General features: G+C 46.3%; 1 protein-coding gene across 1 annotated transcript; it reads right to left on the minus strand.

Annotated features, from left to right (window-relative positions):
* Window positions 1–1,432: 1,432 nt before the first annotated feature.
* Window positions 1,433–22,450, minus strand: LOC125432530 (paired mesoderm homeobox protein 2-like). Its single transcript, XM_048496149.1, has 4 exons — window positions 22,421–22,450; window positions 17,359–17,560; window positions 7,974–8,149; window positions 1,433–1,862 (listed from the first exon to the last, which is right to left on the minus strand). The coding sequence occupies exons 2-4, from the start codon at window positions 17,528–17,530 to the stop codon at window positions 1,521–1,523; spliced, it is 690 nt and encodes a 229-aa protein (XP_048352106.1). The 5' UTR covers window positions 17,531–17,560; window positions 22,421–22,450; the 3' UTR covers window positions 1,433–1,520.
* Window positions 22,451–27,639: the final 5,189 nt, after the last annotated feature.

A 27,639-nucleotide genomic window follows, 5' to 3' on the forward strand; every position in this document is an offset into this window, starting at 1 on the left:
AGAGGTACACTGTCACTACACATGGAAGTTCCACTGAGCTGTTCTGGCTTACAGCACAGAGGTACCACTGTTCCGTTCTAGACAACCTGCTTCGGTGCATAAAGTTCCGGTCCGGTCTCCAGCTAACGACCCCGGAGATCCGTCCCCAGCTGGATGGGGCCACACTGAGACTGTTGGACCAACAGCTAGCCAAATATCTTGAATTATCAACTGAACCCCAACAGAGATGGGTTATCACAAGGGCCAGATCCAATACCTTCCCATCGGCCATTACAAAGGGTCGCTACTTATCCATCCCTCTCCAGGATCGGGTCTGTCCACACTGTAAAAATCAAGTGGAGACTCTTGCTCACATTATTCTTGACTGTCAGAGATATGTGGGCATTAGGAATTTCTCTCCCAGGCTGGCCCTAGACAAATCTGAAAGTGACTCTGATTGCTCTGTTGTGGAGCTTCTGTTAAACAACACAGATGTCATGCTCTTGGAAAAAGTAGCAAAATTTCTTTTACAAGTGACAGAACTTTCTAAGTAATGTATACTGCTATATACAGTCTTCCTGTCTGCGCTTTGTATGTACTCTTGATTTGTATTTCAAAAATGTCTGGCAATGCATTAGAACCTATTTTTAAATGCCAAATAAAGGTTGTTGTTGTTGTTGTTGACCAACAGCTAAGCAGATGTCTCTAGGCGCCTTCTAAAGGCTCTCCGCACCAACCACCATCATCATGTGGCAGTGAGTACCACAAGCTAATTTCACAAAGAAGGGCTTCCTTTTGTCTGTGCAGACACAAAGTCATCCAGTGAAACAGGCAGGCAGGCGACCAAGGGCTGGCAAAAGAAAGTCCTGGTTCACAGAACACAAAATCAGCGTGCAGAACTCACTGTCACAAGTTGCGGGTGGAAAGAAAGGAAAAACAGTTCTCTCTATCCACTCTTTTCTATCCTGCATGTTGTTTTGAACATGGTGTGCCATGCCCCCCACCATATTTCCCTGAAACGAAACCCTAAATGTGTTTGCCCCTTTGATTATTTTGAGTGCCCTTTTCTGTGCCCTTTCTCAACTCTTGAGCCCTTTCCCTGGGCGTAAAATAAGAGCAGGGAATTTCCGGCACATAAATTCCAGTTGCCAGCCTCTAGATGGGGCCTAGAGATTTTCCAGAATTTTCCAGATTTTCCAGCTGGTCTTTAGATGACAGAACTCAGTTCCCTCTGAACAAACAGCTACTTTGGAGGGTGGGATGTCACCTTTGTAAACCGGGGCGCGGGCGGGTGAATGCGCGCAGCCGCAGGAGCGCGCTGCCTTCTGGGGCGCTCCCGTTTCCCGTCCTGTGACAGGGAGGGAAACCGGGGAGCGCCCCAGAAGGCAGTGCGCTCCTGCGGCAGCGTGCGCGGGATCTGGGGCGCACCCCAGAAGGCAGTGTGGCAGCCTTCCAAAAATCGGGACGGTTCAAAAAAAACCGCGGGATGCGGGACAAATTGTTTTAAGGCGGGACTGTCCCGCCAAAAGCGGGACGTCTGCTCACCATACCGTTGGGCTACAACCAAGTGCCAGTTCTAGCCTGTCGCTTTCTCTTTGTGGCCACATGACTTCAAGGGGGCAAATCTCAGGCACTCCGGAAGCACATCCCGAGACACACCATGTGGGGTTTTCCGTGCCCCTCTTTGCCACCGTCATGACCCACCATTCCCTTGGCAGTGCTGTGCTCTTTGATGCAGGTCCGATGCCGGCGGCCCCCAAAGGGAACTTTTCTCTTGCATTGTCACCTTCTCCGCCTCTCCTGGTGGCTTCAGATCTGCAGGGTTTCTTCAGCGGCCCGAGCTGGCCCTTGCGGAATTTCGCACGCCGGTTTTTGAACCACACCTGCGTTGGGGAATGGATGTGTGGGTTAAGGATTGATTGATGCATTCAGGAAACATTCTATAGATGGCATCATACTCCCACCAGATTAGCAAAGATAAACAAAGACCTTAATACCAGATGTTGGAATTGTAAAAAATACAAAGGAACGCTACTCCATGTGTGGTGGAAGTGTAAGAAAGTCGTAAAATTTTGGAATAAAGCGATCAATACAATAAATAAGATCTATAAAACTAAGTTAAAAAAGGAACCGGAAATATTTATTTGGGGAATAACAAACGACACAACAATCAGAAAAAATATGTCGCTCTTTCTTTATTTAATAACAGCGGCAAGATTAGAAATAACTCAAAATTGGAAAAGCGTAACATCTATAGAATATTTGAAATGGGAAAAAAGAATATTTGAAATAATGAATTGTGATAAATTAACGTGGATTCTGAGAGACAACCCGGAAAAATTTGACGAAACTTGGCAATTGTACCTTTCTTATTTGGATATGAAAAATGGATAAAGATGTAAATATGTAGAAAAAATGTATGACATGTATTGGATTTTTAAGAGGGATGTCAGATATTACGATTTTCTTTTTTCTTTTCACCGTCATTACTGTAATATGTTCATAATATATGTAATTATTTTAACCTTAATAAAACTGAGGGGGGGAAAAAGGAAACACAATGTGGTATCATCGACCTCTTCCTAATGCAGGTTGGAATATCCAAGGAAAAATCCCCTTGTCTCTTAGTTAGCTAGCTAGCTAGTTGGAGATTTCTAGACTAAACTTCTCCCTCCCATGCTTATCCACCACGCAGTCTAGTAACTCAAACAGTTCTAGACTAGCCTAGAATAATTTTCTCTCTTATGCTGTCCGAACCACAGTTATGAACCACAATTATAATGCCAGTCCAAAAATTCCCTGCTCAGTAATAAGCTAGCAATCCAGGTTGTTAAAGACTGGCCAAGAATAACTTTCTGTCTCATGTTCCCCACCATGTCCTCTACAGTACTGCACCTCTTCCCAACACAGGTTGGAGAACCACAGTTATAAGCCTCAACGCCAGGTCAAAAATTCCCTGCTTGGTAAAAAGCTAGCAGCTCAGGGAGCTCTAGACTAACCTGAAATAACTTTCTCAGGCTCTCCCACCATGCTCTGCCATAGGCCGAATCCCCACTGAAAAAATGAATCTAGATACAACCAGGCTTCAAAAGAATCGGCACCTTTTCATTGCGGTTTCGTGTTCCCCATCGCAGCTTCTATCTAGCAAACTATCCTGGTTTCGAGCAACGCAGCAGCAATGCAGGAATCCCCACTATCGCGTGATCAAACGCGCAATTCGCTCAGTGACTATCCTGATTGGCTGTTGCATTGTGTTGGGGCAGAAATGTTTTTTTAAAAAAAAAAATATGGAACCATGTTGAAGAAGAAGAAGAAGAAGAAGAAGAGTTTGGATTTATATCCCCCCTTTCTCTCCTGCAGGAGACTCAAAGGGGCTTACAATCTCCTTGCCCTTCCCCCCTCACAACAAACACCCTGTGAGGTAGGTGGGGCTGAGAGAGCTCAGCCCAAGGTCACCCAGCTGGCGTGTGTGGGAGTGTACAGGCCAATCTGAATTCCCCAGATAAGCCTCCACAGCTCAGGCGGCAGAGCTGGGAATCAAACCCGGTTCCTCCAGATTAGATACACGAGCTCTTAACCTCCTACGCCACTGCTGCGATCTGCACCAGAAGATCTCAGATGTTTGGTTTTGGTCAAACGTGATGGGTGGAGGAAGGGGAAAGTGAGGATGATGTATGAATCTGAATTTGTGTGCATCGAGGAATGCTGCTGTAAATTTCGTTGTGCGTGCACAATGACAATAAAATGCTTATGCTTATGCTTATGCTTATAAAGCATTTATTGCAAATCCACAGTTACAGCTTGAATCTTTCTTTATTTTTCATATGGATAGTCTTGAACCACGTGGGTTGAATATATATTTGGATTCAGATTCATACATTTGAACACCATATAGTTTAATTAAACCATTAAGGTAGCAGTACTGCATTTGTAACTCATTAAAGGTACATTGTCCCTTTGAAAGCCACTTAATGGTTACTTGTCTAAACTGCACCTGGAAAATTTAGACACCTGCACCTGCAAGCAAATGAGACTTGCAGAAGCATCCACAGATGTAGTACTTCCTCCTTTTTGGTTCACTGGTTAATTATTTCCAAATTACAACTTGCACCATTCCTTGTAATTAATTCTGGAACTGCTTTTGGCACCTACATGTCATTGATGCATTGCTGAATTGTTTAGCGGAACTTATAAATTGTTATCTCTTTTAGAAATCTCATCTTGAGCCCAGTCATAATTGAGAGCGGCTTGTAGGCTCAAGTTTATTTTGAAACACTGCTGAAAGATAACGTGGACTGCATCACATTACTCATAAATTCTCGAAAGCTTGGCTTCATTTCCTTTTGGACTGGAATTTCCTGGTTTAAATAATCAGCTGGGAAAGGGCTTTAACATTACGCAGCTATCTAACATCAGCTATAATTTATCTTTGAACTCACTTCAAATTGGAAGTCACCGCAAGACTTTCGTTCACCACGCAGGCTTAGTCATCCATTTTCATTTCTGTATTTTGTGCCTGTTCTTGTTATGCATCCGAAATACTGATCTTCTATGCCCGTGGTGGCGAACCTTTGGCACTCCAGATGTTATGGACTACAATTCCCATCAGTCCCTACCAGCATGGCCAATTGGCAATGCTGGCAGGGGCTGATGGGGATTGTAGTCCATAACATCTGGAGTGCCAAAAGTTCGCCACCACTGTCTATGCTTTAAATGAAACTGATGATATTTACTTGGGTGTCGGACTATTTTGCGGGGTGCGTGTTCGGGCTCACGTGCCCTAAGATCAGCCAATGAAGCACTTCTGGTGGTACTACTGCCTTCAGTGGTTAAAAAAAGATGGCAACTCGAGACAGAGCTTTTTCAGTGGTAGCCCCAAAACTGTGAAATGGTCTCCCTCCCGAGCTGGAGGCTAAGGGGTAACATGATAGACAGGTTTAACTATCTGAAGGGATGTCATGCTGAAGATGAAGAAAGCTTATTTTCTGCTTCTCTCTCTCTTTTTTTTTCAAAATTTTTAAAAAGTAAATATGAAGTGCACTCCTGAACTATACTTGTTAGGAATGTGTGACAATAGGCAAATAATGGAAAATAGAACACTATTTCAATACTTATCAACAGCGGCTAGGATTATGCTAGCCAGATATTGGCATCAACAGACAATTCCCTCGATATTAGAGTGGCGGCATAAAGTAATGGACTTAGTCAAAACAGCAAAACTATCAGGATACGAAAACTTGGAGACTAATGGAAAATTTAAGAATTTATGGTTATTATGGATTAAACATATTGCAGAAAAGTTAAAACAAAAATATGTGATCTTAGATATAATTTAAGAAGTATAAGAAATAATAGAAATATAAAACATATAAGATTATTAGATTAAAGTAATAAATGTTGTTTATACTTGGTATGTAATTGCGGAAGCTTATTAATTTAATGTTATACTGAAAATGCAATAATATAGTAATGTTATAATAGATTAAGAGGTTGTAAATAGATCATGAAAGTATATTGGTTGTATATGTGTACACTTATAACTACAAATACAATAAAAAATTTTTTAAAAAAATTCTGCTTCTCCAGAGACTAGAACAGGGGTAGGGAACCTGTGGCTCTCCAGATGTTCAGGAACTACAATTCCCATCAGCCTCTGTCAGCATGGCCAATTGGCCATGCTGGTAGGGGCTGATGGGAATTGTAGTTCCTGAACATCTGGAGAGCCACAGGTTCCCTACCCCTGGACTAGAACAAGGCGCAATGGAGATTCCACCTAAACATTCGGAAGAACTTCCTGATGGTAAAAGGGCTCTTTGACATTGGAATGTGCTGCCTTGAAGTGTAGTGGAATCTCCTTCTTTGGAAACTTTTAAACCGAGGCTGGTTGGCCCTCTGTCAAGGGTGCTTTGATTGTGTCTTCCTGCATAGCAGGGGGGTTGGACTGGATGGCCCTTCTGGTCTCTTCCAACTCTATGATTCTGTGAAACTAAACCTGGCCCAGTGGTGGGATCCAAAAATTTTAGTAACGGGTTCCCATGGTGGTGGGATTCAAACTGTGGCGTAGCGCCAATGGGACTGGGTGGGGCACGACGGGAGCGTGGGCGGGCGTTCCGGGGGCGGGGCATTCCTGGGCAGGGCTGTGGCAAGGACCGCTGTGCCGGTCCTTGGGCAGGAAACGAAAACACGCAGGCGCAGGCTGCCACACACACCGGTGCACCTCCTGCTAGACTGCTTCAAGTTCTGCGCGCTACTGCTGAGAGGAGGGGCTTAACTAAGCCAAAAATCACGTGGCAAAATCACCAACTAGTAACCCCCTCTCGGCACACACAAATAATTAGTAACCTACTCTCGGGAACCTGAGAGAACCTGCTGGATCCCACCTCTGACCTGGCCCAAGAGAGTTTGCATGCAGGGGTCCCCAATCTTTTCCAGCCTGCAGGCATCCTTGGAATTGTGGTGGAGGCCACAAGATGGCCTCCACCAGAGGTGGAGCTGATCATAAAATGGCCGCTGCAGGAGGACCACAAGCTATCAAGGAGTGAGGTCATCAATAACTCTGACAGTCAAATCTGACATTTTTTTATGTATTCTTTCAACTTTTATGCCATCCTTTTCCATCCCTGTCAGGCTCAAAGCTGCTCACAGCCAATTCCGACAACAATTATAAAAATCACGTTGAGTGCCATTTAAAACCTTCAACACCTATTAAAATTCTGGCACCCTTAAACTGTATAACAAATAAGCACCCTTATTTGTGGCACCCTTAAACTGTATAACAAATAAGCACCCTTATTTGTGGCACCCTTAAACTGTATAACAAATAAGCTCCCTTATTTGTGGCACCCTTAAACTGTATAACAAATAAGCTCCCTTATTTGTGGCACCCTTAAACTGTATAACAAATAAGGGGAAACAGTCAAAGAGGGGAAGAATAACGGAAGGGAGGAACAACAGGGTACTTTTGGGATGGGAATAGGAGGGGGAGAATAAAAAGTAGAAGTACTGGAGGTAAATAGATAAAAAGGAAGGGAATTCAGCTAAGATGGAAACAATTGCTGTCCTCAGCTGTAGCTCTGGCCGGAAATCTCCGGGGGAATTTCCTCAAGTGCCGCGGGGCCTGGATCTGACTTGGCAGAGAGTTCTTCCAGGCTGGGACCAGAGTTGAGAAGTCTCTGGGTCTACTCTAGCTGAAGACAACTGGATGCTCTTCGGGGCAGAGCCTAGGCAGGAGTTGGGAATGGGAAACTTCTTGCTTGTCCCGCCTTGCTTGTGGGCCACCGTAGACAGTGGGCGGGGCTAGAAATCAGGCCGCCCCCACATGACTTTAAATTCTTGCGCCTTGGGCAGCTGCCCAGTTTGCCCAATGGGCGGTACGCCACTGCTGTGAAGGGAGGAGTAACCAGATGGCTCCATATCTTTCCCTGACCCCTGGGAAAGGAGTTTCACTTTTCCTCTCGCTTCTCCTGCTTTTCTTTTATGTAGTTGGGGGCAGGGGAGGGAGTGAACCACAGAGGTAATAAAGCTATGGGCATTTGAGGGCTGTTTTAGAACTGGCTTTGCAAAAGCCAGGGATTCAGTGTTCTTTTCAATAAAGGCTACTGCGTGATAAATCCCAGTGCCTGTCATTGAACGAATTGTAGGCCTGACACTTGGGTGACCTTGGGTCTACTCTAGCTGAAGACAACTGGATGCTCTTCGGGGCAGAGCCTAGGCAGGAGTTCTGTTGAATGGGATTTGCCCAGCCAATCAGAAGCCACGCTGGGCAAAAGCCCCGCCTAGCTCATTCCCCTTTCTAAAAGCGCTTCGCAGTAGGACAGGGAAGGTGTCGGTAATCAGTGATGTCAGCAGACCAACACTGGGATTTGTTGCGACAGTATCCCTTGTTCAATTGGCACAGCGTCGCCATTGGCCAAATAGACACTGAGACTTTCCTGGACAGCAGTATTGACTGTGGAACGTGGGAAGACAGCAAGGAGTGCAGGTTCCAAGATTACCTGGATCCGGGCCTCTGGAAGGTTGGCACACACAGCCAGGTGTTCCCTGGTGCCCACGTCTGGGTAGTGGGTTCGTTCAAAGGTGCTCTCCAGAGCTTCCAGCTGCTGCTCGGTGAACGCCGTTCGGTTCCTCCTCTGTTTCTGGGGCAGCCCGTAATGGTGTTCCAGCAAAACCTCTGGGCGGGTCGGGTGGAGGGTCGTTGGAGAGAGATGCAAGGCAAGAAAGACAGATTTGAACTCGGGGCCAGTCTCAAGGGATGTGGAAAAGATGCTCTCCTGTGGACACCGCACTGCTAGGAATGCATGCCCACCTTGGCCTTTTTAAGCCATCCACCTCCCACCCCACCGACACACTTTCCGGTTTTTGTTCTGTCAATTCTCTGCCATTTTAGGCCATAAGAACACCTGCTTGGCCAAACCTTCTAGTCCAGCTTCCCAGTTCCAACACAGGCCTCTCTGCGATACATCTCTGAAGATGCCGGCCACAGATGCAGGCGAAACGTTAGGAACAAGATCTACCAGACCACGGCCGCACAGCCTGGAAAGCCCACCACAACCAGTTGAGTGTGTAACTTCTCTCTGTGATACACCTCTGAAGATGCCGGCCACAGATGCAGGTGAAACATTAGGAACAAGATCTACCAGACCACGGCCACGCAGCCTGGAAAGCCCACCACAACCAGTTGAGTCTGGCCGTGAAAGCCTTGGACAAGACATTTCAGGTTCTGTTCAACAGGATACCTTTTTAAACCAACACATTGTTTTAAAAATGTTTTCTTGCATACACGCTGCCTGTCGGAAGGGCAAAAGCTTTTAAAGTGTCAGCTTTTAAAAACACTGGGTGGGACCCATGGAACCCACAGCCACCACACCCACAGCATAGTGGCTAAGAGCAGTGGCTAAGAACAGGTGCACTCTGATCTGGAGGAACCGGGCTTGATTCCCAGCTCTGCCACTTGAGTTGTGGAGGCTTATCTGGGGAATTCAGATTAGCCTGTGCACTCCCACACACGCCAGCTGGGTGACCTTGGGCTAGTCACAGCTTCTTGGAGCTCTCTCGGCCCCACCCACCTCACAGGGTGTTTGTTGTGAAGGGGAAAGGGCAAGGAGATTGTGAGCCCCCTTGAGTCTCCTAAAGGAGAGAAAGGGGGGATATAAATCCAAACTCTTCTTCTTCTTTTAAAGCAGCCGTTTTCTCCGGGAGAACTGATCTCTGTAGTCTGGAGATTGTTACAAATCTACAAGATCTCCAAACCTCACCAGGTGGGTAGCAACCCTAGCATGCATCAACAAACACACACAAACACTTGGATCCTTTGGCCCCCTCAAAAGAAAGGACGAAGAAACCAGCCGGGCAAGAGAATACAGTCAACAGCAAGCGGGCAATCAGCTTAAAGTTGATTCCCAAAACAAGTTGACTATCCAGCCTCGTTGGCTGTTGCACCATTGAGATGCTGATGAGGAGGGTGCGCCTTCTAAGGTCACGATGAGCCTGAAGCTAGCAGGAGATGCGCAAACCAAAGAGGAGAACAAACTTAGCTCTGCAAAACGAGAAAAGGTCAAGAAGGGTCCAACCTGTTAGATTGTTTCCCTGGCAGAATTGGGCATGGCTGGCACACTGTGTTATACTCTTTAAGAGGACATGACTTGGTGCGGAAGACCTGGGTGCCAATTTAAACAATTCTTCAATAATTGGTGATTTATAAAAAAGAAGTTGTAATTGCAATTTGTAGTCTGGGAGCGGAACACTATATTACTTTTTGCCACTGTTTCTAGGGGTCAAAATCAGTGGTTCTCAACCTTCCTAATGCTGCGACCCTTTAATACAGTTCTTCATGTTGTGGTGACCCCCAACCCTAACATTTATCCATTTTACAGGTGGAGAACACTGATGCAGAGAGTCTTAGGCAGTGGTCCTCAACCTTCCTAATGCCGTGACCCTTTAATACAGTTCCTCATGTTGTGGTGAGCCCCAGCCCTAACTTTTATCCATTTTACAGATGGAGAACACTGATGCAGAGAGTCATAGGCAGTGGTCCTCAACCTTCCTAATGCCGTGACCCTTTAATACAGTTCCTCATGTTGTGGTGACCCCCAACCCTAACTTTTATCCATTTTACAGATGGAGAACACTGATGCAGAGAGTCGTGGGCAGTGGTCCTTAACCTTCCTAATGCCGTGACCCTTTAATACAGTTCTTCATGTTGTGGTGACCCCCCAACCCTAACATTTATCCATTTTACAGATGGAGAACACTGATGCAGAGAGTCTTAGGCAGTGGTCCTCAACCTTCCTAATGCCGTGACCCTTTAATACAGTTCTTCATGTTGTGGTGACCCCCCAACCCTAACATTGATCCATTTTACAGATGGAGAACACTGATGCAGAGAGTCTTAGGCAGTGGTTCTCAACCTTCCTAATGCCGTGACCCTTTAATACAGTTCCTCATGTTGTGGTGACCCCAACCCTAACATTGATCCATTTTACAGATGGAGAACACTGATGCAGAGAGTCTTAGGCAGTGGTTCTCAACCTTCCTAATGCCGTGACCCTTTAATACAGTTCCTCATGTTGTGGGGACCCCCAACCCTAACATTGATCCATTTTACAGATGGAGAACACTGATGCAGAGAGTCTTAGGCAGTGGTTCTCAACCTTCCTAATGCCGTGACCCTTTAATACAGTTCCTCATGTTGTGGGGACCCCCAACCCTAACATTGATCCATTTTACAGATGGAGAACACTGATGCAGAGAGTCTTAGGCAGTGGTTCTCAACCTTCCTAATGCCGTGACCCTTTAATACAGTTCTTCATGTTGTGGTGACCCCCAACCCTAACATTTATCTATTTTACAGATGGAGAACACTGATGCAGAGAGTCTTAGGCAGTGGTTCTCAACCTTCCTAATGCCGTGACCCTTTAATACAGTTCCTCATGTTGTGGGGATCCCCAACCCTAACATTGATCCATTTTACAGATGGAGAACACTGAGGCAGAGAGTCTTAGGCAGTGGTTCTCAACCTTCCTAATGCCGTGACCCTTTAATACAGTTCCTCATGTTGTGGTGACCCCCAACCCTAACATTGATCCATTTTACAGATGGAGAACACTGAGGCAGAGAGTCTTAGGCAGTGGTTCTCAACCTTCCTAATGCCACGACCCTTTAATACAGTTCTTCATGTTGTGGGGACCCCCAACCCTAACATTTATCCATTTTACAGATGGAGAGCACTGATGCAGAGATTCTTAGGCGACCCCTGTGAAAGGGTCGTTCGACCCCCAAAGGGGTCACGACCAGTGGTGGGATCCAAAAATTTTAGTAACAGGTTTCCATGGCGGTGGGATTCAAAAAGTGACGTAGTGCCAATGGGGCTGGGCGGGGCACGACGGGGGATGACGTCCAGTACTAAACCCCGGGAGTGGACTGGCAGGTTTTCAGATAAGCCAATGACATATAGGGCAACAGAGAGGGCAGACTCAGTGGCCAGCCTCCCCAAAAGCCCGGTGGAACAGCTCGGTTTGACAGGCCCTGCGGAACTCCCCAAGGTCCTGCCGGGCCCTAACAGCTGGAGGAAGAGCATTCCACCAGGTAGGGGCCAGGGCCGTAAAAGCCCTGGTCTGGGTGGAGGCTAGCCGCATCATAGAGGCAGTGGTGGGATCCAAAAATTTTAATAACAGGTTCCCATGATGGTGGGATTCAAACTGTGGCGTAGTGCCAATGGGGCTGGGCGGGGCATGACGGGGGCGTGGGCGGGCATTCCGGGGGTGGGGCATTCCTGGGCGGGGCTGTGGCAAGGAAGCAGCCGCTGCACCAGTCCTTGGGCGGGAAATGAATGCACGCAGGCGCAGGCTGCCACGCACGCCGGTGCGCCTCCTGCTAGGCTGCTTCAAGTTCTGCGCGCTACTGCTGAGAGGAGGGGCGTAACTAAGGCAAAAATCACGTGGCCAAATCACCAATTAGTAACCCCCTCTCGGCACACACACATAATTAATAACCTATTCTCGGGAACCTGTGAGAACCTGCTGGATCCCACCTCTGCATAGAGGGACAAGGGACCACCAGCAAATTTGCCTCTGCCGAACGGAGATGGCCACTCGGGACATATGGGGTAAGGCGGTCTCGCAGGTATGAGGGCCCCCAGGCTGTAAAGGGCCTTAAAGTGGGGCATAGGGGCACAGGGGGGCACCCAGAGCAGGTGTTGCCCCGGTTCCCATCCTCCCCCCCCCCCACGCCTCTGGTCTACAGCTATCATCCACTGGCTAAGCACAGATTGCTGGCTCAACCATGGAGGTCAACTAGGGTCCTTTCTGCACAGACAACACAAAAGGGAGAAATTAACCCGTTTTGCCTATCTGTTCGCACGGCGGATGCAGGGGCCATCTGGGATTGCTGAGAGCCCCACAGCAGGATGGGGGATGTTTCGCACAGGAAATGCGTTGTTTCTCTGCAAAACACACATCTGAGAATCCACCCCCGAGAATCTCCCCACCCAAGAATCAACCCCACCAGCATACCAGCACAAAATGGCGGCTGCCTACAGAACCTAACGGTGGCTTGCCTAATTTAGCAATTTTCATTTAACTCGAGTTCAGCAAAATAAAACAGGTTAGAAGCATCTGGTGGGGCGAGTTCTGTGGGAACTTCTCTCCAATAATGCTTTTTTTCAAACCCCGTATATTGGGCCTGTGCAGAACCACCTCAGGTGAACGAGAGAACCAGGCTTAGAGACAGAAGTGAATCTCTGCGCTCCTTTGCAGGTTATGCCAAGTAAATAAAGTTTATCCTAGTCCTCTAAATAAAGTTTATCCTAGTCCTCCCCCCCTCTAAATTGATTGTAGCTAGAGTTGCCAACTTCTAGGCGGGCCTTAGGAAATAAAATGTGTATATGTGCTACATTAATAAGGCTGTGTAAGCTTGGCACACGTTCCAGCAATCAATTTTTTTCCATCAAAGCAACGGATCATGATTGCCACAGCAAACAAACAGAAGGGGATAGTATTTAAAAAGACAACGCACAGCATACTTAAGACTCAAGTTTTGATATATGTCTGCTGTAAGCGAACCGTAAAAGTGTGCGACTTATTGCGGCAAATTTAATTACATCACCATAAATTACTTTGATGAATAAAAATGGATTGTAAAAACATCAGCTAAACTTGTAAAATGTCTAGGCAGCTCCTGGAATTATAATGGATCGCTTATTTGTTATTGTATTCGTTTGAAACATTTGCGCCACTTCTCCTGGAGAAAATGACTGGGCTGGAAAGTGGGCTGCGTGGAATTATACCCCGTTGAGGTTCGTACCTCAAGGAGCAGCAGTGGGGTAGTGGTTAAGAGCAGGTGCATTCTAATCTGGAGGAACCGGGTTTGATTCCCCGCTCTGCCACTTGGAGGCTAATCTGGGGGAATTCAGATTAGCCTGCGCACTCCCACACGCGCCAGCTGGGTGACCTTGAGCTAGTCACAGCTTTTCGGAGATCTCTCAGCCCCACCCACCTCACAGGGGGTTTGTTGTGAGGGGGGAAGGGAAAGGAGTTTGTAAGCCCCTTTGAGTCTCCTACAGGAGAGAAAGGGGGGATATAAATCCAAACTACTACTACTCCTTCTTCTTCTACCCTCGCGAAATTCCAATTTCTCAGGTTACAACCTTAAATCTGCAGGAACTTCTGAACCCTGGGCAGGTAGCCCTAAATGTTGCTATTGCAGCGGAGGGGGGAACCTAACAAAATTCACCCAAAAACCAGCCCTGCATGCAGGGTTGCCAGCTCTGAATTGGGAAATACCTGAAGATTTGGTGGGTGGAGCTTAAGGACAGTGGGATTAGGGAGGGGACGGACTTCAGCGGGGTTTAATGCCATAGACTCCACCCAGTGGTGGGATCTAAAAATTTTAGTAACAGGTTCCCATGGTGGTGGGATTCAAACGGTGGCGTAGCGCCAATGGGGCTGGGCGGGGCATGACGGGGGCGTGGCTGGGCATTCCAGGGCGGGGCTGTGGCAAGGACGCAGCTGCTGTGCCAGTCCTTGGACAGAAAACGAATGCACGCAGGCGCAGGCTGCCCCGCACGCCGGTGCACCTCCTGCTAGACTGCTTCAAGTTCTGTGCGCTAGTGCTGAGAGGAGGGGCGTAACTAAGGCAAAAATCACGTGGCAAAATCACCAATTAGTAAACACCTCTCGGCACACACAAATAATGAGTAACCTACTCTCAGGAACCTGTGAGAACCTGCTGGATCCCACCTCTGACTCCACCCTCCAAAGCAGACATTTTTCTCCAGAGGAACTGAACTATGTGGCCTGGAGAACAGTTGTAATCCCAGGAGATCTCCAGCCACCACCTGGAAGTTGGCAAGCCTACATTATGCCCTTCCCCCTTCCACAATTTGCTAATCCAAAATCCAGCATGGAAAGGAGGCGACATTATGCCAAGAACAGCAAGAGTGATGCTTTACCCCAGCTCTCTTCCGGCGGAATTTTAGCTGCTTGAGTGGGGAGCCTCCAGTCCTAAACCAGTTAGAAGACCAAGCTGCGTGAATGTCATGGTTGGTGTGCCAAATTTGGACTCGGGAGAGTCGCCAGTTCACATCCCCAAAGTGCTGTAAGGTTGGCCAGATGACCTCATGCTCTCTTGGCCTAGCCTACCTTATAGGGTTGTTGTGAGGATAAAACGGAAGCAGGAACCCTCACTAAACCACCTCGAGCTTCCTCTAGGTTGGTGAGGTAAAAATGGACAGAGAAAGAAATGGGAGAGTAAAGATGAGGAAATGCTGATATACTTCTAAACATCAGTCTGTGGTCGAATCCCCACTACCGTCTTAGCCAGGTTTCAGAACACAAACTAACCAGGTTTGAGGGACGACCTCCCCGGTCGAATCCCCACTACTGTCTTAGCCAGGTTTCAGAACACAAACGACCTCAAACCTGGTTAGTTTGTGTTCTGAAACCTGGCTAAGACAGTAGTGGGGATTCGACCTAAATATGCCATGCAATGTCTCTTTAAATACTTTATCTTTTCTGCTTCTTTTCTGTCCTGACAGGAGCCGGTTTCTCCTTGCTTCGCACAATGACTTATTCAAGGGACTTGTAATTTCTGCCTATTTCCCCCTCTAACTTCTGTTTCCAAACGGGGGTCACAATTGATCTTATCTGGGAACGAGCTATGCAGGGACATAGTAGTCTTCTCAACCCTGATTATTGGGACTACTATGTTTGCACATAGCTGGGCCCCAGATAAGATCAACGGTGACCTTTATTTGGAAACACAAGCTAGAGAAAAATAAGCAGAAATCACAAATCAACTGTGACCATCATTTGGAAACATAAGTTACAGGAAAATAAGCAGAAATTGCTAGTCCCTTGAATAGGGCATTCAGTTAAGCAAGGAGGAACTGGCTCCTGTCAGGAGAAGAAAACAAGCAGAAAGATATAGTATTTAAAGAGACAATATCTCTTTTTTATTTACACTCATATTTAGAAGGATGTCTATTTGGACAGAACTGTAAAAATGTGTTACTTACTGTGGCAAACTTCATTATATCCATATAAATTGCTTCGATGAATAAGAAATTATTGTTAAAACACGAACCAAACTGGCAAACCTACTTGTACGCAATTACCTGGCCTTGCTTTTAAATGAGAATCGTATTATTATTATTATTATTATTATTATTATTATTATTATTATTATTATTATTATTATTATTATTATTATACACATAACAACACAGCACAAGTGTCTGGAAATCATCTCTGAATATCGAGTCCTTCCCAAGGACCTATGATGATGAGGATGATGATGAAAAAGAGGAGTTGGATTTAAATCCCCCCTTTCTCTCCTGTAAGGAGACTCAAAGGGGCTTACAAACTCCTTCCCTTCCCCCGTCACAACAAACACCCTGTGGGGTAGGTGGGCCGTGGGGTAGGTAGGGCTGAGAGAGCTCCGAAGAACTGTGACTAGCCCAAGGTCACCCAGCTGGCATGTGTTGGAGTACACAAGCTAATCTAGTTCACCAGATAAGCCTCTACAGCTCAAGTGGCAGAGCGGGAAATCAAGCCCGGTTCCTCCAGATTAGAATGCACTTGCTCTTAACCACTGCTCTTAACCACTGCACCACGCGGGCTGGGACACAAGATTCCCCCACACACACACACATTTTCCACAATGCATTGTATGTGGGGTTTGCCACAACAATCTCTGGCCTCTGCTATTGCTCATCCTTTATGTGTACAAATGCAGTAATGTACATATTTGTCCAGAGGTGGGATCCAGCAGGTTCTCACCAGTTCCCGAGAGTGGGTTACTAATCATTTGTGTGTGCCGAGAGGGGGTTACTAATTGGGTCTGCTTTTCCGTTAGAAATTCCATTAGGTCCAAAAATCATAAAGTCCTGTTGCTTCCTATGTGGCTGGCTAGCGAAGGTAGAAAACGGGATAATTCTCCCTGTTGGGCTGTTTTAAAAACACGTTTTAGAAATATGGTAAAGTTCCTGGTTTAAGGAAAGTATCCTTCTTTTGATTTCTAGAAACAAAATTGAGTATTTGAAAGTATTAAGTATTTGACAGGCAGTCCATTAGAGGAGAAGTAGTTGTTTCTGTTGGCAGTAGACGATAGGACTTGCTCTAATGAGTTTAAATTATGGACAGAAAGATACCAGCTGGAAATTAGGAACTTTTTTTTACAGTAAGAGTTTTTTACAGTCACAGAGAAATTATTAATGCCCCGCCCCTGGAATGCCCGCCCCCGCCCCCGTCGTGTCCCGCCCAGCCCCATTGGCGCTACGCCACTGTTTGAATCCCACCACCATGGGAACCTGTTACTAAAATTTTTGGATCCCACCACTGTATTTGTCCCACTGTCCAAAGACCATCTTGTTGTATCTTTGTTCCACAATTGCTCTTTGTGGGGTGTTCTGCACACCAAATCAAAGGGATGGGTGCACGTGTGCCGTACAAAAAATAGTCTAGACACAATCTTCACATGGATTTAATCAAGGTGGCTTTTTTTCCCAGACTCCCCCCCCCCTCATGTATTTCTCTCTCATATGAGGGTGAAAAAACTCCTTCTGTGTCGCTCTGTGCATGCTCTAATTCTGGAATCAGTACTAGAAGCTCTCCCAGATTAATGGAAACGAGAAAGGTCTGGTTCTCACATTTCAAGAGGGAAGTCAGTTCTTTTGTGGCTTGTGTGTCCAGGATGCCGGATTGCCATATTGACGTGCTCTTGGTTTCCAGCCAAGAACCAAAGGGGCCAAAACCTGGCTTGCTCACCATTGTGAAAAATGGTGCTAAGGGTCTGGGCGAGTGAGTCCCAGATGTCTTTTTATAACAGTTCATTACCCAGCCCCAAAAATATAAGAAAAACACCCTCCCTTCTCAATCCTCTTACCTGCCAAGCGATCAGTCGCGGTGACGTGGCCGAAAGGTGACACCTGAGGCGTGGGCCCAGCCAGCAAGTGTAGAGGCTCTGATGCGTGTGGTAGAAGCTGCGTGGCGTGGACCAGTGACGGGCAGGCAATGGGGCCCAGTGGGTAAACAAAGCCCCTATGCAGGTGGTACATGGTGCCCTCTTTCTTCCACTCGAAATGAGCCTAACCCCAAGGAAAGGAGGGGAGAGAGACAACAAATGCATGGGAATTATCAGCCAACCTTCACGCAACTTGAAATCGGGCCCCATGGAATTGAAGCTGTCTCAATGCAAGTCCAACCCGCAGTCCATCGTCTCCTCCTTAGATTTTGCAGGGTGGAAAAGTAGTGTTAGTTAGTGAAACGAGAACTTAAGACTAATATGGATTTGCTAAATTGACTTTGGTAGTGTAGTGTGGGTAGGATTGTTGTTGTTGCTTAGAAGAAGAAGAAGAGTTTGGATTCATACCCCCTTTCTCTCCTGCAGGAGACTCAAAGGGGCTGACAATCTCCTTGCCCTTCCCCCCCCTCACAACAAACACCCTGTGAGGTAGGTGGGGCTGAGAGAGCTCCCAGAAGCTGTGACTAGCCCAAGGTCACCCAGCTGGCGTGTGTGGGAGTGCACAGGCTAATCTGAATTCCCCAGATAAGCCTCCACAGCTCAGGCGGCAGAGCTGGGAATCAAACCCGGTTCCTCCAGATTAGATACACGAGCTCTTAACCTCCTACGCCACTGCTGCTCCCTAAGTAGGCTATTCTATTTAGGTTGCTCTGGACTATGAGATTTTTGGGAAGTCGCCATCTATTTTTCAATCTTATGCTATGTCAGGTTAAATTATTTGATAATTATTGCAGGTAGAGGGTTTTATGGTAAAACAGGTTGTTGTGGAATTGTAGTGGGGATATTGTTATGTTATATTGCTGTTGTTATTGCATTATTGTTATTTCATTTGATATACTCTATGTTACTGTTATTATGTCATTATCATATTGTTGTTGTTATGTAATGTTATATTAACGTTGTCAAATGCTATATTAATGTTGGGGATGTAATAAGTTGTTTAACGTGCTCTGAGCTGTTAACCTGATAGTATTATTTCGATCTTGAATTGCTGATTTGTGGATCCACTGAAATTGATATTGTCTTTATGTTTGGTTTTGTACTATTGTGTTATTGTTCCTATTATGTTGTACACCGCACTGAGCCCTCCGGGGGAGGGCGGTATATAAATATCCTATCCTATCCTATCCTCTGACTGGCAGCAGTTCTCCAGTCCCCAAGAAACTAAGGCCCCTTCCGCACATGCAAAATAATGGGTTTTCAAACCACTTTCACAACTGTTTGCAAGTGGATTTTGCCATTCCGCACAGCTTCAAAGAGCACTGAAAGCAGTTTGAAAGTGCATTATTCTGCATGTGCGGAATGAGCCTCTATATATATTCATTTTAAAAGGTATCTTGTCAAGCAGAGCTACTGGCTGAAATATTGAAGAGTTGCAGTTGAAGTGAGGCATAACACTACTCCCTGATGTTTTGTGGTTGGCTCTGCCTTCTGGGGCAGCCATTTGGCAACCGCACCCACAACCTTGTTTCAGAATTCAAACGGTTTCAAAAGTTTAGGGACTCCTGCTACAGGCAGAGCAATTTCTTTTCCAGCACCCTTTACCCAGAGATACTAGGTCAGTGGTGGTGAACCTATGGCACGCGTGGCAGAGGTGGCACTCAGAGCCCTCTTTGTGGGCACGTGTGCTGCTGCCCCAGTTTGGGCACTTGGCAGTGGCATAGCGCCAAGGAGGTGAGGTGTGTGTGAAGCACTGGGCGCATGCCAGAGGTGGGATCCAGCAGGTTCTCACAGGTTCCCGAGAGTAGGTGACTAATTATTTGCGTGTGCCGAGAGGGGGTGACTAATGGGTGATTTTGCCACGTGGTTTTTTATAGTTAGCACCCCTCCTCTCCTTGGTAAGTATTGCAGAGACTTGAAACCGGTAGTAGGAGGTGCACCGGTGTCACGTGGCAGCCCGGTGCTTAGTACGCATTCGTTTCCTGCCCAAGGACCGGCGCAGTGGCTGCATCCTTGCCACAGCCCCGCCCAGGAATGCCCCACCCCTGGAATGCCCAGCCACACCCCCATCGTGCCCCACCCAGCCCCATTGGCGCTATGCCACAGTTTGAATCCCACCACCATGGGAACCTGTTACTAAAATTTTTGGATCCCACCACTGGCGCATGCCCCTGCAGGGGCATGGCAAGAGCATTCCAGGAGTGTGGTGGGGGTATTTCAGGGCATTCCTGGGGAGTTCCAGGGCAGGGGGGCGTGGCAGGGGGGCAGGGCGCATGTGTACTCCGGGCACAGTTTCCCCTCGCTCCACCCCTGGCGCTCAGTCTTTAAAAGGTTCGCCATCACTGTACTAGGTCAAATGGGAGCAATAGGCGTCCTCTAACATTGGGGAACAGAAGTTGACTGTGTTTGTCCATGGCAGCAAAAGCGATCAAAAGTCCACTGGAATCTTAAAAACCAACACATTTATGGTGGCAGAAGGTTCCACAGACCATGTCCCACCCTGTCAGCTGTGTGAAGCGCTGCCCTCAGTTTTGAAAGCCGTCAAGAGTGTCTCCTTCCTATCTTTTTTCCGGCGTGTCCTGAGATAGTTGTTTAAACAGCGGCCATGTGATATCACAATATCAGTTCCTTGTTTCATTTCTCGATATGCTCGTTTCTGTTTAAGCTGCTCCCTTAGGCACAGCATCTCTGACATCAGAGCAGCCCAGCCAATGGGAGTGAAGGCAGGAACCTTCTCCACTGAAAGGCTGCGAAAATGTTCTCTGGTTTCTCTTCTGTGCATTCATAAGTCTCTGTTTTTTTTCACTGTGTATGGGAGCAGTGCTTAGCCCTAGTGATGGGTGGGAACTGCTGGGACTAGAGGTGAACCACAGGAGATCTAGGTTCCAGATTCCCCACTTGAATTCACTTGCAGTGTTCAATGGGGTGGCCTTTGGTAGTACCCTCGTCTCCCTCAGTGCCTATTCCCGTGAGTGGCGAACCTTTTGGCACTCAGATGTGCTGCTTGGGAGACTGATGGGGAATTGTAGTCCATAACATCCTAGATTACCAAGGTTTGCAAGCCACCACTGGCCTAACTTCCCATCCCACAGGTTCAAGGTCAGGAGAACGTGGGGAGTGAGATGTGAACAATGTAAATATATGCTGCCCTGAACAAAACAAATCAAAACATTCAGGCAGAACCAAAAGGGAGGAGAAATTCAAAAGTATCCCTTTGCTTGTTTTTACTGTAGATATTTATTTAAATCTTGCTGGTAGTAATTTTATCCCCCAGGCTCTTCTGACTGTTCCCTGCTATCAACACTCTGCTGCTACTGATTTGATTGGTTTCTGATTAGGCTTCTAAGCCCTGATTTTGCTATCATTTGATTACTGCAAACAAACCATCTAAAAATATAGCCATTGTAACGTATACGAGCACTTAGGCTTATATGGTCGATAGAATGTTCAGAGCCCAAAGGGTTAATTTAGAACTCCACGAGATTGGCTGTGAGAGCAGCACAGCATTATAAAGCCTGAAGTCAGGGAGTTCTGGGGGGGAGGGAGAGAGTTCTGTTGTGAGAGTCAGAGTGAATGGTAGCTCTGAGGTAGCTACCATTCTCTGGAAGCAAAGGACCAGTTCAGAGTGAGCTATGCTTCTCTGAATTAAGTGCCAGGGAGGGCAGCGTTCAGTGAAGAAATCTGTACCAGAGTTCCTGGAGTTAAACATAACACAGTGACACTGATTAATCACACTGGTAGCTTGGTTATTTTTTTCTCTGAGGGGAGCCCCACTGAGATATGAAGCAGTGAAGCTTCTGAGAGACAGGGAGCTACATATTTATTTATTTATATTTATTTATACATACTTTGGACTTATGAGCCACCCTCCCTCAAAGAGAAGATTGGCACTTCCTCAAGGAGAGCAGCCATCCTTCTATGATAAGCACCATGTGAGAGAGACACTCTAGGGAAGCGTTTGTCTTAGTGTTAGTGTCCAAAGAACACTGTGTGTGTAGTATTTACCTGAGGGTAAAAAGTAAGATTTTTACAAAAAGGGCTAGATAGCCAAACAAAACTCTGTAACAGATTTTGTCTAGTGTCTAAGTAACTGCATCATCAGGAAGGCACAAAGATGTCTGTAACTTGTATCCACTGAAAAACTTACTAAACAAAATCTTGTACATAGTAGTCTCTCTAAAACCTTTGCACCAATATTTTTATCCCTTAATCCTTTGCTAGTTTAGCTCTTTTAAACTTGTTCCTGTAAAGAAAATCTTTCAATTTCTGGTTTCAACTTTACAAGCCTCTTGTGCCATTTCTTGACTTAGTTTGTGACAGAGTGACAACAGGTTATTTTAGTTTTCTTTCAGAGGTTCTGCCCTGCCAAGAGCCCTGGAAGAGCAATTAAAGACTATTTAGATGACTTCTTAGGAAAAATATCTGTGGGAAAACTGAAAGAGAAATATGAACTTTAAATATCCTCTCCATGCTACTAGAATTTTGGTTCTGACAATAAAAGGTTGCTCAGTCAGAGCTGTTTTGTCAGAGATTTTGGAGAAAATTTTTTCCTCAGGGCACAGGCAGTTGGCGGACTCTTGTGTGTAAGGGGCACACTTTCTTGCTCGCTGAGAAGTCTAGGTGGTGCCTTGTTATACCATCATTTGAGAAAGATGTAATTGTTAATAATATATTTTAAAGAGGACATTTGTTAAGGAATGGATCTGAGAATGACTTGCTGGAGAAAATTTGCATTTCCCACCCCTGCCTCCAGCATTTTTAGTTATTTTCTTTTAATTATTATTATTGGTCGTGTAGGCTGCCTTTCTCGGCAGGGCAACTCCCAACATACATAAAATCATACATACTTATTAGTACCCAATTTAAAACAATGTTAAAAATTAACGGGACTTTTGTTTTCCATTTTATATCTTCTGCGGCAGCCGTGTAATAAATGGGCTTTTTTAAAAAACCAAGGTAAAAGCCACGCCCCAAATTCACTCACCGGTCCCAGAAACGGCTCCAGAGACCTTCCGTCCTCTTCTGCAGTTTGGCAAATCTCACTGGCCTGTTTCTGCCCTCCTCTGCTATTTAACAGCTGTGTGTGGGGGGGGAACAGCATGTCAATCTTCCCCCACTCCCACCAACCCTCCACCTGCCCACCCTGCATCCCATAGAAACTTTAGTCGGATTAGCAAACTTTCTCCTTCCTCTCCAAAGGGAATTGAGAGGGTTTAAGCCAACCTCACATGGGATGGGAGTTTCTGTTTTTCTTCATTCAGAGGGTGGATTAAAGTTTTAGCAGAGACACAAGAATGCTGACAACTGAAAGGATGTGGTGCCCCCCCCCTGACTGCTTCAACACCAACCCCCCCCCCTTGGTTGGCCATCTTTTCTTTAAAGCTGGGGACCGTTTGGAGCGGAACCAAAGGAAGGAACGGAGGTATTGCCAGGTCCAAAGAAATAAAAACTACAACAGTTACAATGCAAAAGTACCGTGTTTCCCCGAATATAAGACAGTGTCTTACATTAATTTTTGCTCCCAAAGATGCGCTATGACTTATTTTCAGGGGATGTCTTATTTTTCTGTGTTCTGTTCGTCGGGCATGCTTCCAAACAAAAACTTTGCTATGTCTTATTTCCGGGGGATGTCTTATATTTCGCACTTCAGCAAAACCTCTACTATGTCTTCTTTTTAGGGGATGTCTTATATTCGGGGAAACAGGGTAATAAACCAATCATTGAAAAGAACAGAGGGAGCTTGAACGGAGAAATGGGATGAGCTGGGTTTTTTTTTTAAATCCCTCCTGTTTAAAAAACGGTGGCAGAGAATCTGCTCCAACGGCCAAATTAACCAATCTTAAAATGAATCGTCGAAACAAGAGTTTGATGAGAAACGGGAACTGTATTTCTTGCACGGGGCTGAATCAATTACGTAAGAATAATAACAACAGTAAGAATATTAATGTGTTATTGATTGAGATACAAATAACTGCTCGTTAGATACTCATTGTTTAGGAACTAAGGTCAGAAGGTGACAAATTTTGAAACTATGTCATGTTCTCTCTAAATCACAGATGTCAAACTCGCAGCCCTCCAGATGTTATGAACCACAGTTTCCATCATTCCCTGCCATCATGATGCTGGCAGGGGATGATGGGAACTGTAGTCCATAACATCTGGCGGGGCGCGAGTTTGACACTTATAAACGATATCAATGTTGTAATTCTAAGCCCCAACGTGTTAGAGCTAATATAGGTACAGTTTATTTTCTTTTTCCTCTTTCTATATTTTCTTATCTGTTTTTAGACTACACTTGAGAAAATTAATAAAAGCATTATTTTAAAAAACCTGTGGCAAGTGCCGAACACAGAATAAACCTGTCTTGCCACTGAGAGAAAGCATATTTAATTGTTCTATCAGCCTTCTTCTGAGGCATTCAAGGTGGTGTGGGTGGTTCTCTGTGCTTTCATTTGATCCTCACGATAACCCTGTGAGGTAGGCAAGGCAAGCAGGCTAGCCCAAGGCCACCCCCTGGACTTTGTGGTTAAAAGGGAGTTTGCACCTGGACTTCCCTGACCCAGAATTTAAGCACTGCACCAGTGGCGTAGGAGGTTAAGAGCTCGTGTATCTAATCTGGAGGAACCAGGTTTGATTCTCCGCTCTGCCGCCTGAGCTGTGGAGGCTTATCTGGGGAATTCTGATTAGCCTGTACACTCCCACACACGCCAGCTGGGTGACCTTGGGCTAGTCACAGCTTCTCGGAGCTCTCTCAGGAAAGTGAAGAATTGCGGACACAACACCAAAATAACAAACGCAGTCCTCGAAATCCTCCTCTGCAGTATCAAAATTTGCTCCTGCCGATCTGGCTACGTAATATTCCCCTGATTTTGAGTACTGATAATTTTGCCTGCTGTGTCTTTGTATGAGTCCCTGTTCCAGCGTCAGCTCACCCTCTTCCAGTGAGAGGAGGTTCTGCTATGCAAATGGACCATTCGTGTACTCCTGGAGCAGAGCGGCCTGCCCGCAGGAGAGGCTGCCCGTCATCTCTCTGAGTCGCTGCGAGTCGCCGCTCCGAAGTCACATCCGGAATATGTGTTCATACACAGGTGGGTTCCGCTGTAATGAACAGGAATGGAGGGCTTCTCATGGTTTATCTTCAGAAAAAGGTGTGCCAGTATTTTGGAGCTCGCGTGAGAGAGGCCTCTGATAAAACAGAAAGAGATATAACAGCTCATCTGAAGAACAGATGCCTTCGGAGCAGCGACCGATCAATGGCAGAATGCGCCGTGTCGTTTGGGCCTCCCTTGTTAAAGAGCTTTACTCCGGTCTCCCCCAAAGCCCCCAATTCTTGATCAATACCCTGCCCACTGACATCACCTCCTTCCCCACTCTCCGCCAGCCCATCATTGGCTGACCAGGGGCCCTCCCTGTTTGCCTCGCCTGTCGAAAGGTCGGGACAAAACGAGTTAAAGGGCTTTCAAAAGGCAGGATCGATCAGGCCTGGTCACCCCTGACCCCACAGCTCTATGGGAAGGGGAAAGCTGCACAGACGCCCCCTGAATGCTACACGGCAGGGGCTCCCTGCCCCATGCTGGGATGGCACTCTGGGAGACTGAGGCCTGCAAAGACGGGCGGCTGTAAATTACCCCCCCCCCCTCCTTTCACAGAATCGACCACAGCACCGCTGGCGCAAAAACCTCTCCACCAGGTCTGGGATTTGAAGGGGTAGGTTACTCCCTTCCCCAAACGCAATACACCCAACCCTCCAGCTGACTTTAAGTAAAGGCTGTTTATACACCAACGTTCTGCTCTGCAGCGAGTGTATGATTCCTGCAGGGCAGGGATTCTTGTACTGACACCATTGGAGTTGCGTTGCCAAAGATCCTGGGCACCCCGCAGTTTGGGAGAGCGGGAAAATCGCAAGGTTTCCCTCTTGCTGCAGGGATTCCCTCCTTCTGGGCTGCGACGGTCAGAAGGCAAGGTGAAGGATGCCGGTTTTGTTTCTTTAAAGCCCTTTAAAGGTAATGTCAATATTGCTCATATCAACATATCGCCATTGTTGAGACTGCTTATAGTTGCTTTTGCATTTGTAGGGAAGAGTCAAACGATCGCCGAGAAGAGTGGGGAGGGCTGGCTTTTCCCTAAAAATGAAAAAGCAACTAAAAGCAGCCTCAACAATATGGGTATATTGAGTTCCGCAGGGCCTGCAAAATATGAGTTCCGCAGGGCCTGCAAAATATGAGTTCCGCAGGGCCCGCAACAATATGGATATATTGAGTTCCGCAGGGCCTGCAAAATATGAGTTCCGCAGGGCCCGCAACAATATGGATATATGGAGTTCCGCAGGGCCTGCAAAATATGAGTTCCGCAGGGCCTGCAAAATATGAGTTCCGCAGGGCCCGCAACAATATGGATATATGGAGTTCCGCAGGGCCTGCAAAATATGAGTTCCGCAGGGCCTGCAACAATATGGATATATTGAGTTCCGCAGGGCCTGCAAAATATGAGTTCCGCAGGGCCTGCAACAATATGGGTATATTGAGTTCCGCAGGGCCTGCAAAATATGAGTTCCGCAGGGCCTGCAAAATATGAGTTCCGCAGGGCCTGCAACAATATGGATATATTGAGTTCCGCAGGGCCTGCAAAACGGAACTTTTCCGCCAGGCATTCCATTGAGAATGATCTTTGATTAGCAGTCTCCCCTGGGGCTACGTGTTTCCTTAGCCCAAAGGTAGGTTTTACTTCTCCGCTTGGTTTTACAGCTTTCAGTGTTGTCCGGATTGTTAAATTCTGATTTTGTGGACTTTGTAGGTTGTTTACCTTATTATTGGGTACTGTTTCTTTTCTTTTCTTTAAATCATGGGGTTTTGTCAAAACAGCTTTTATGTATTGCACTCTTGATTGTACATTGCCCCGAGCCAAAAATGGGAGGGGCGATTAACAAACCTAATAAAATAAATAAATAAATAAATAAATATTGATATAAGCAATCTTTATATTAGAAGGTGCACCTCCTGCTAGACTGCTTCAAGTTCTGCGCGCTACTGCTGAGAGGACGGGCGTAACTAAGGCAAAAATCACGTGGCAAAATCACCAATTAGTAACCCCCTCTCGGCACACACAAATAATTAGTAACCTACTCTCGGGAACCTGTGAGGACCTGCTGGATCCCACCTCTGGTTTTACACCACTCCGGAGGATGCGCAGTCGCCTGTGTCCGAAGCCATGCTAAGAAAAGGGGCCCGAAGGGAACCATTCCAACAGAACTTTCCTTTTGCGTTGACTGCATCAAAATCCAGAGTGCCAACTCTGGATTGGGAAGTCCCTGGATATTTGGGGTGTGCAGATTGGGGAGGGTGACGTTTGGGAAAGGAAATGAACTCTGCAGGGATATGGTATCATGTAGCCCACACTCTGAACTTGCCACTTCCTCTTGAGCAACCGACCCGGAGGTCAGTTGGAATTTTGGCAGATTTCCAGCCTCCACCTGGAAATTGGCTACCCCAGTCAAAACGTGCAAAAATGGAACCACTGGTTGTCAAAAAAAATGGCAATATGGAAAAGGTCACAATGGTAGAAATAAAACCAAAAACCAAAAAGGAGCCCTTCACACATCTCTTTTCAGCCTCACCTCTCAAAAATACAGGGCCTGTCTTACAGGGTTATTGTTAAGGTTGGCAGACACATTTTTTTCACACTAGGAAATACTTTCCAGTGTCAGCTTTGTGGATTTACTTGTCCTGCAAATGAGCACCACTTGAGTTTTAGTGTGCAGTTTGTATAGTATTTATACCCACAACACTTGGCCATTTATACATATGCTCAGAGGTGGGATCCAGCAGGTTCTCACCAGTTCCTGAGAGTGGGTTACTAATTATTTGTGTGTGCCGAGAGGGGGTTACTAATTGGGTCTGATTTTCCGTTAGAAATTCCATTAGGTCCAAAAATTATAAAGTCCTGTTGTTTCCTATGTGGCTGGTTAGCGAAGGTAGAAAATGGGAGATAATTCTCCCTGTTGGGCTGTTTTAATAACATGTCTTAGTAATATGGTAAAGTTCCTTGTTTAACGAAAGTATCCTTCTTTTGATTTCTAGAAACAAAATTAAGTATTTGAAAGTATGAAGTATTTGACAGGCAGTCAATTAGAGGAGAAGTAGTTGTTTCTGTTGGCAGTAGACGATAGGACTTGCTATAATGAGTTTAAATTATGGACAGAAAGAT

The sequence above is a fragment of the Sphaerodactylus townsendi genome, linkage group LG05, assembly GCF_021028975.2.
Source record: "Sphaerodactylus townsendi isolate TG3544 linkage group LG05, MPM_Stown_v2.3, whole genome shotgun sequence".
NCBI lineage: Eukaryota > Metazoa > Chordata > Lepidosauria > Squamata > Sphaerodactylidae > Sphaerodactylus > Sphaerodactylus townsendi.

Coding starts and splice junctions, on each gene's coding strand:
- LOC125432530 (XM_048496149.1), bottom strand. CDS start 17,530: ATGTACCACCTGCATAGGGGCTTTGTTTACCCACTGGGCCCCATTGCC. Junction 8,150..17,358: donor CGCGACTGATCGCTTGGCAG/GTAAGAGGATTG, acceptor CGACCCGCCCAG/AGGTTTTGCTGGAACACCAT. Junction 1,863..7,973: donor TTCCAGAGGCCCGGATCCAG/GTAATCTTGGAA, acceptor TCCCCAACGCAG/GTGTGGTTCAAAAACCGGCG.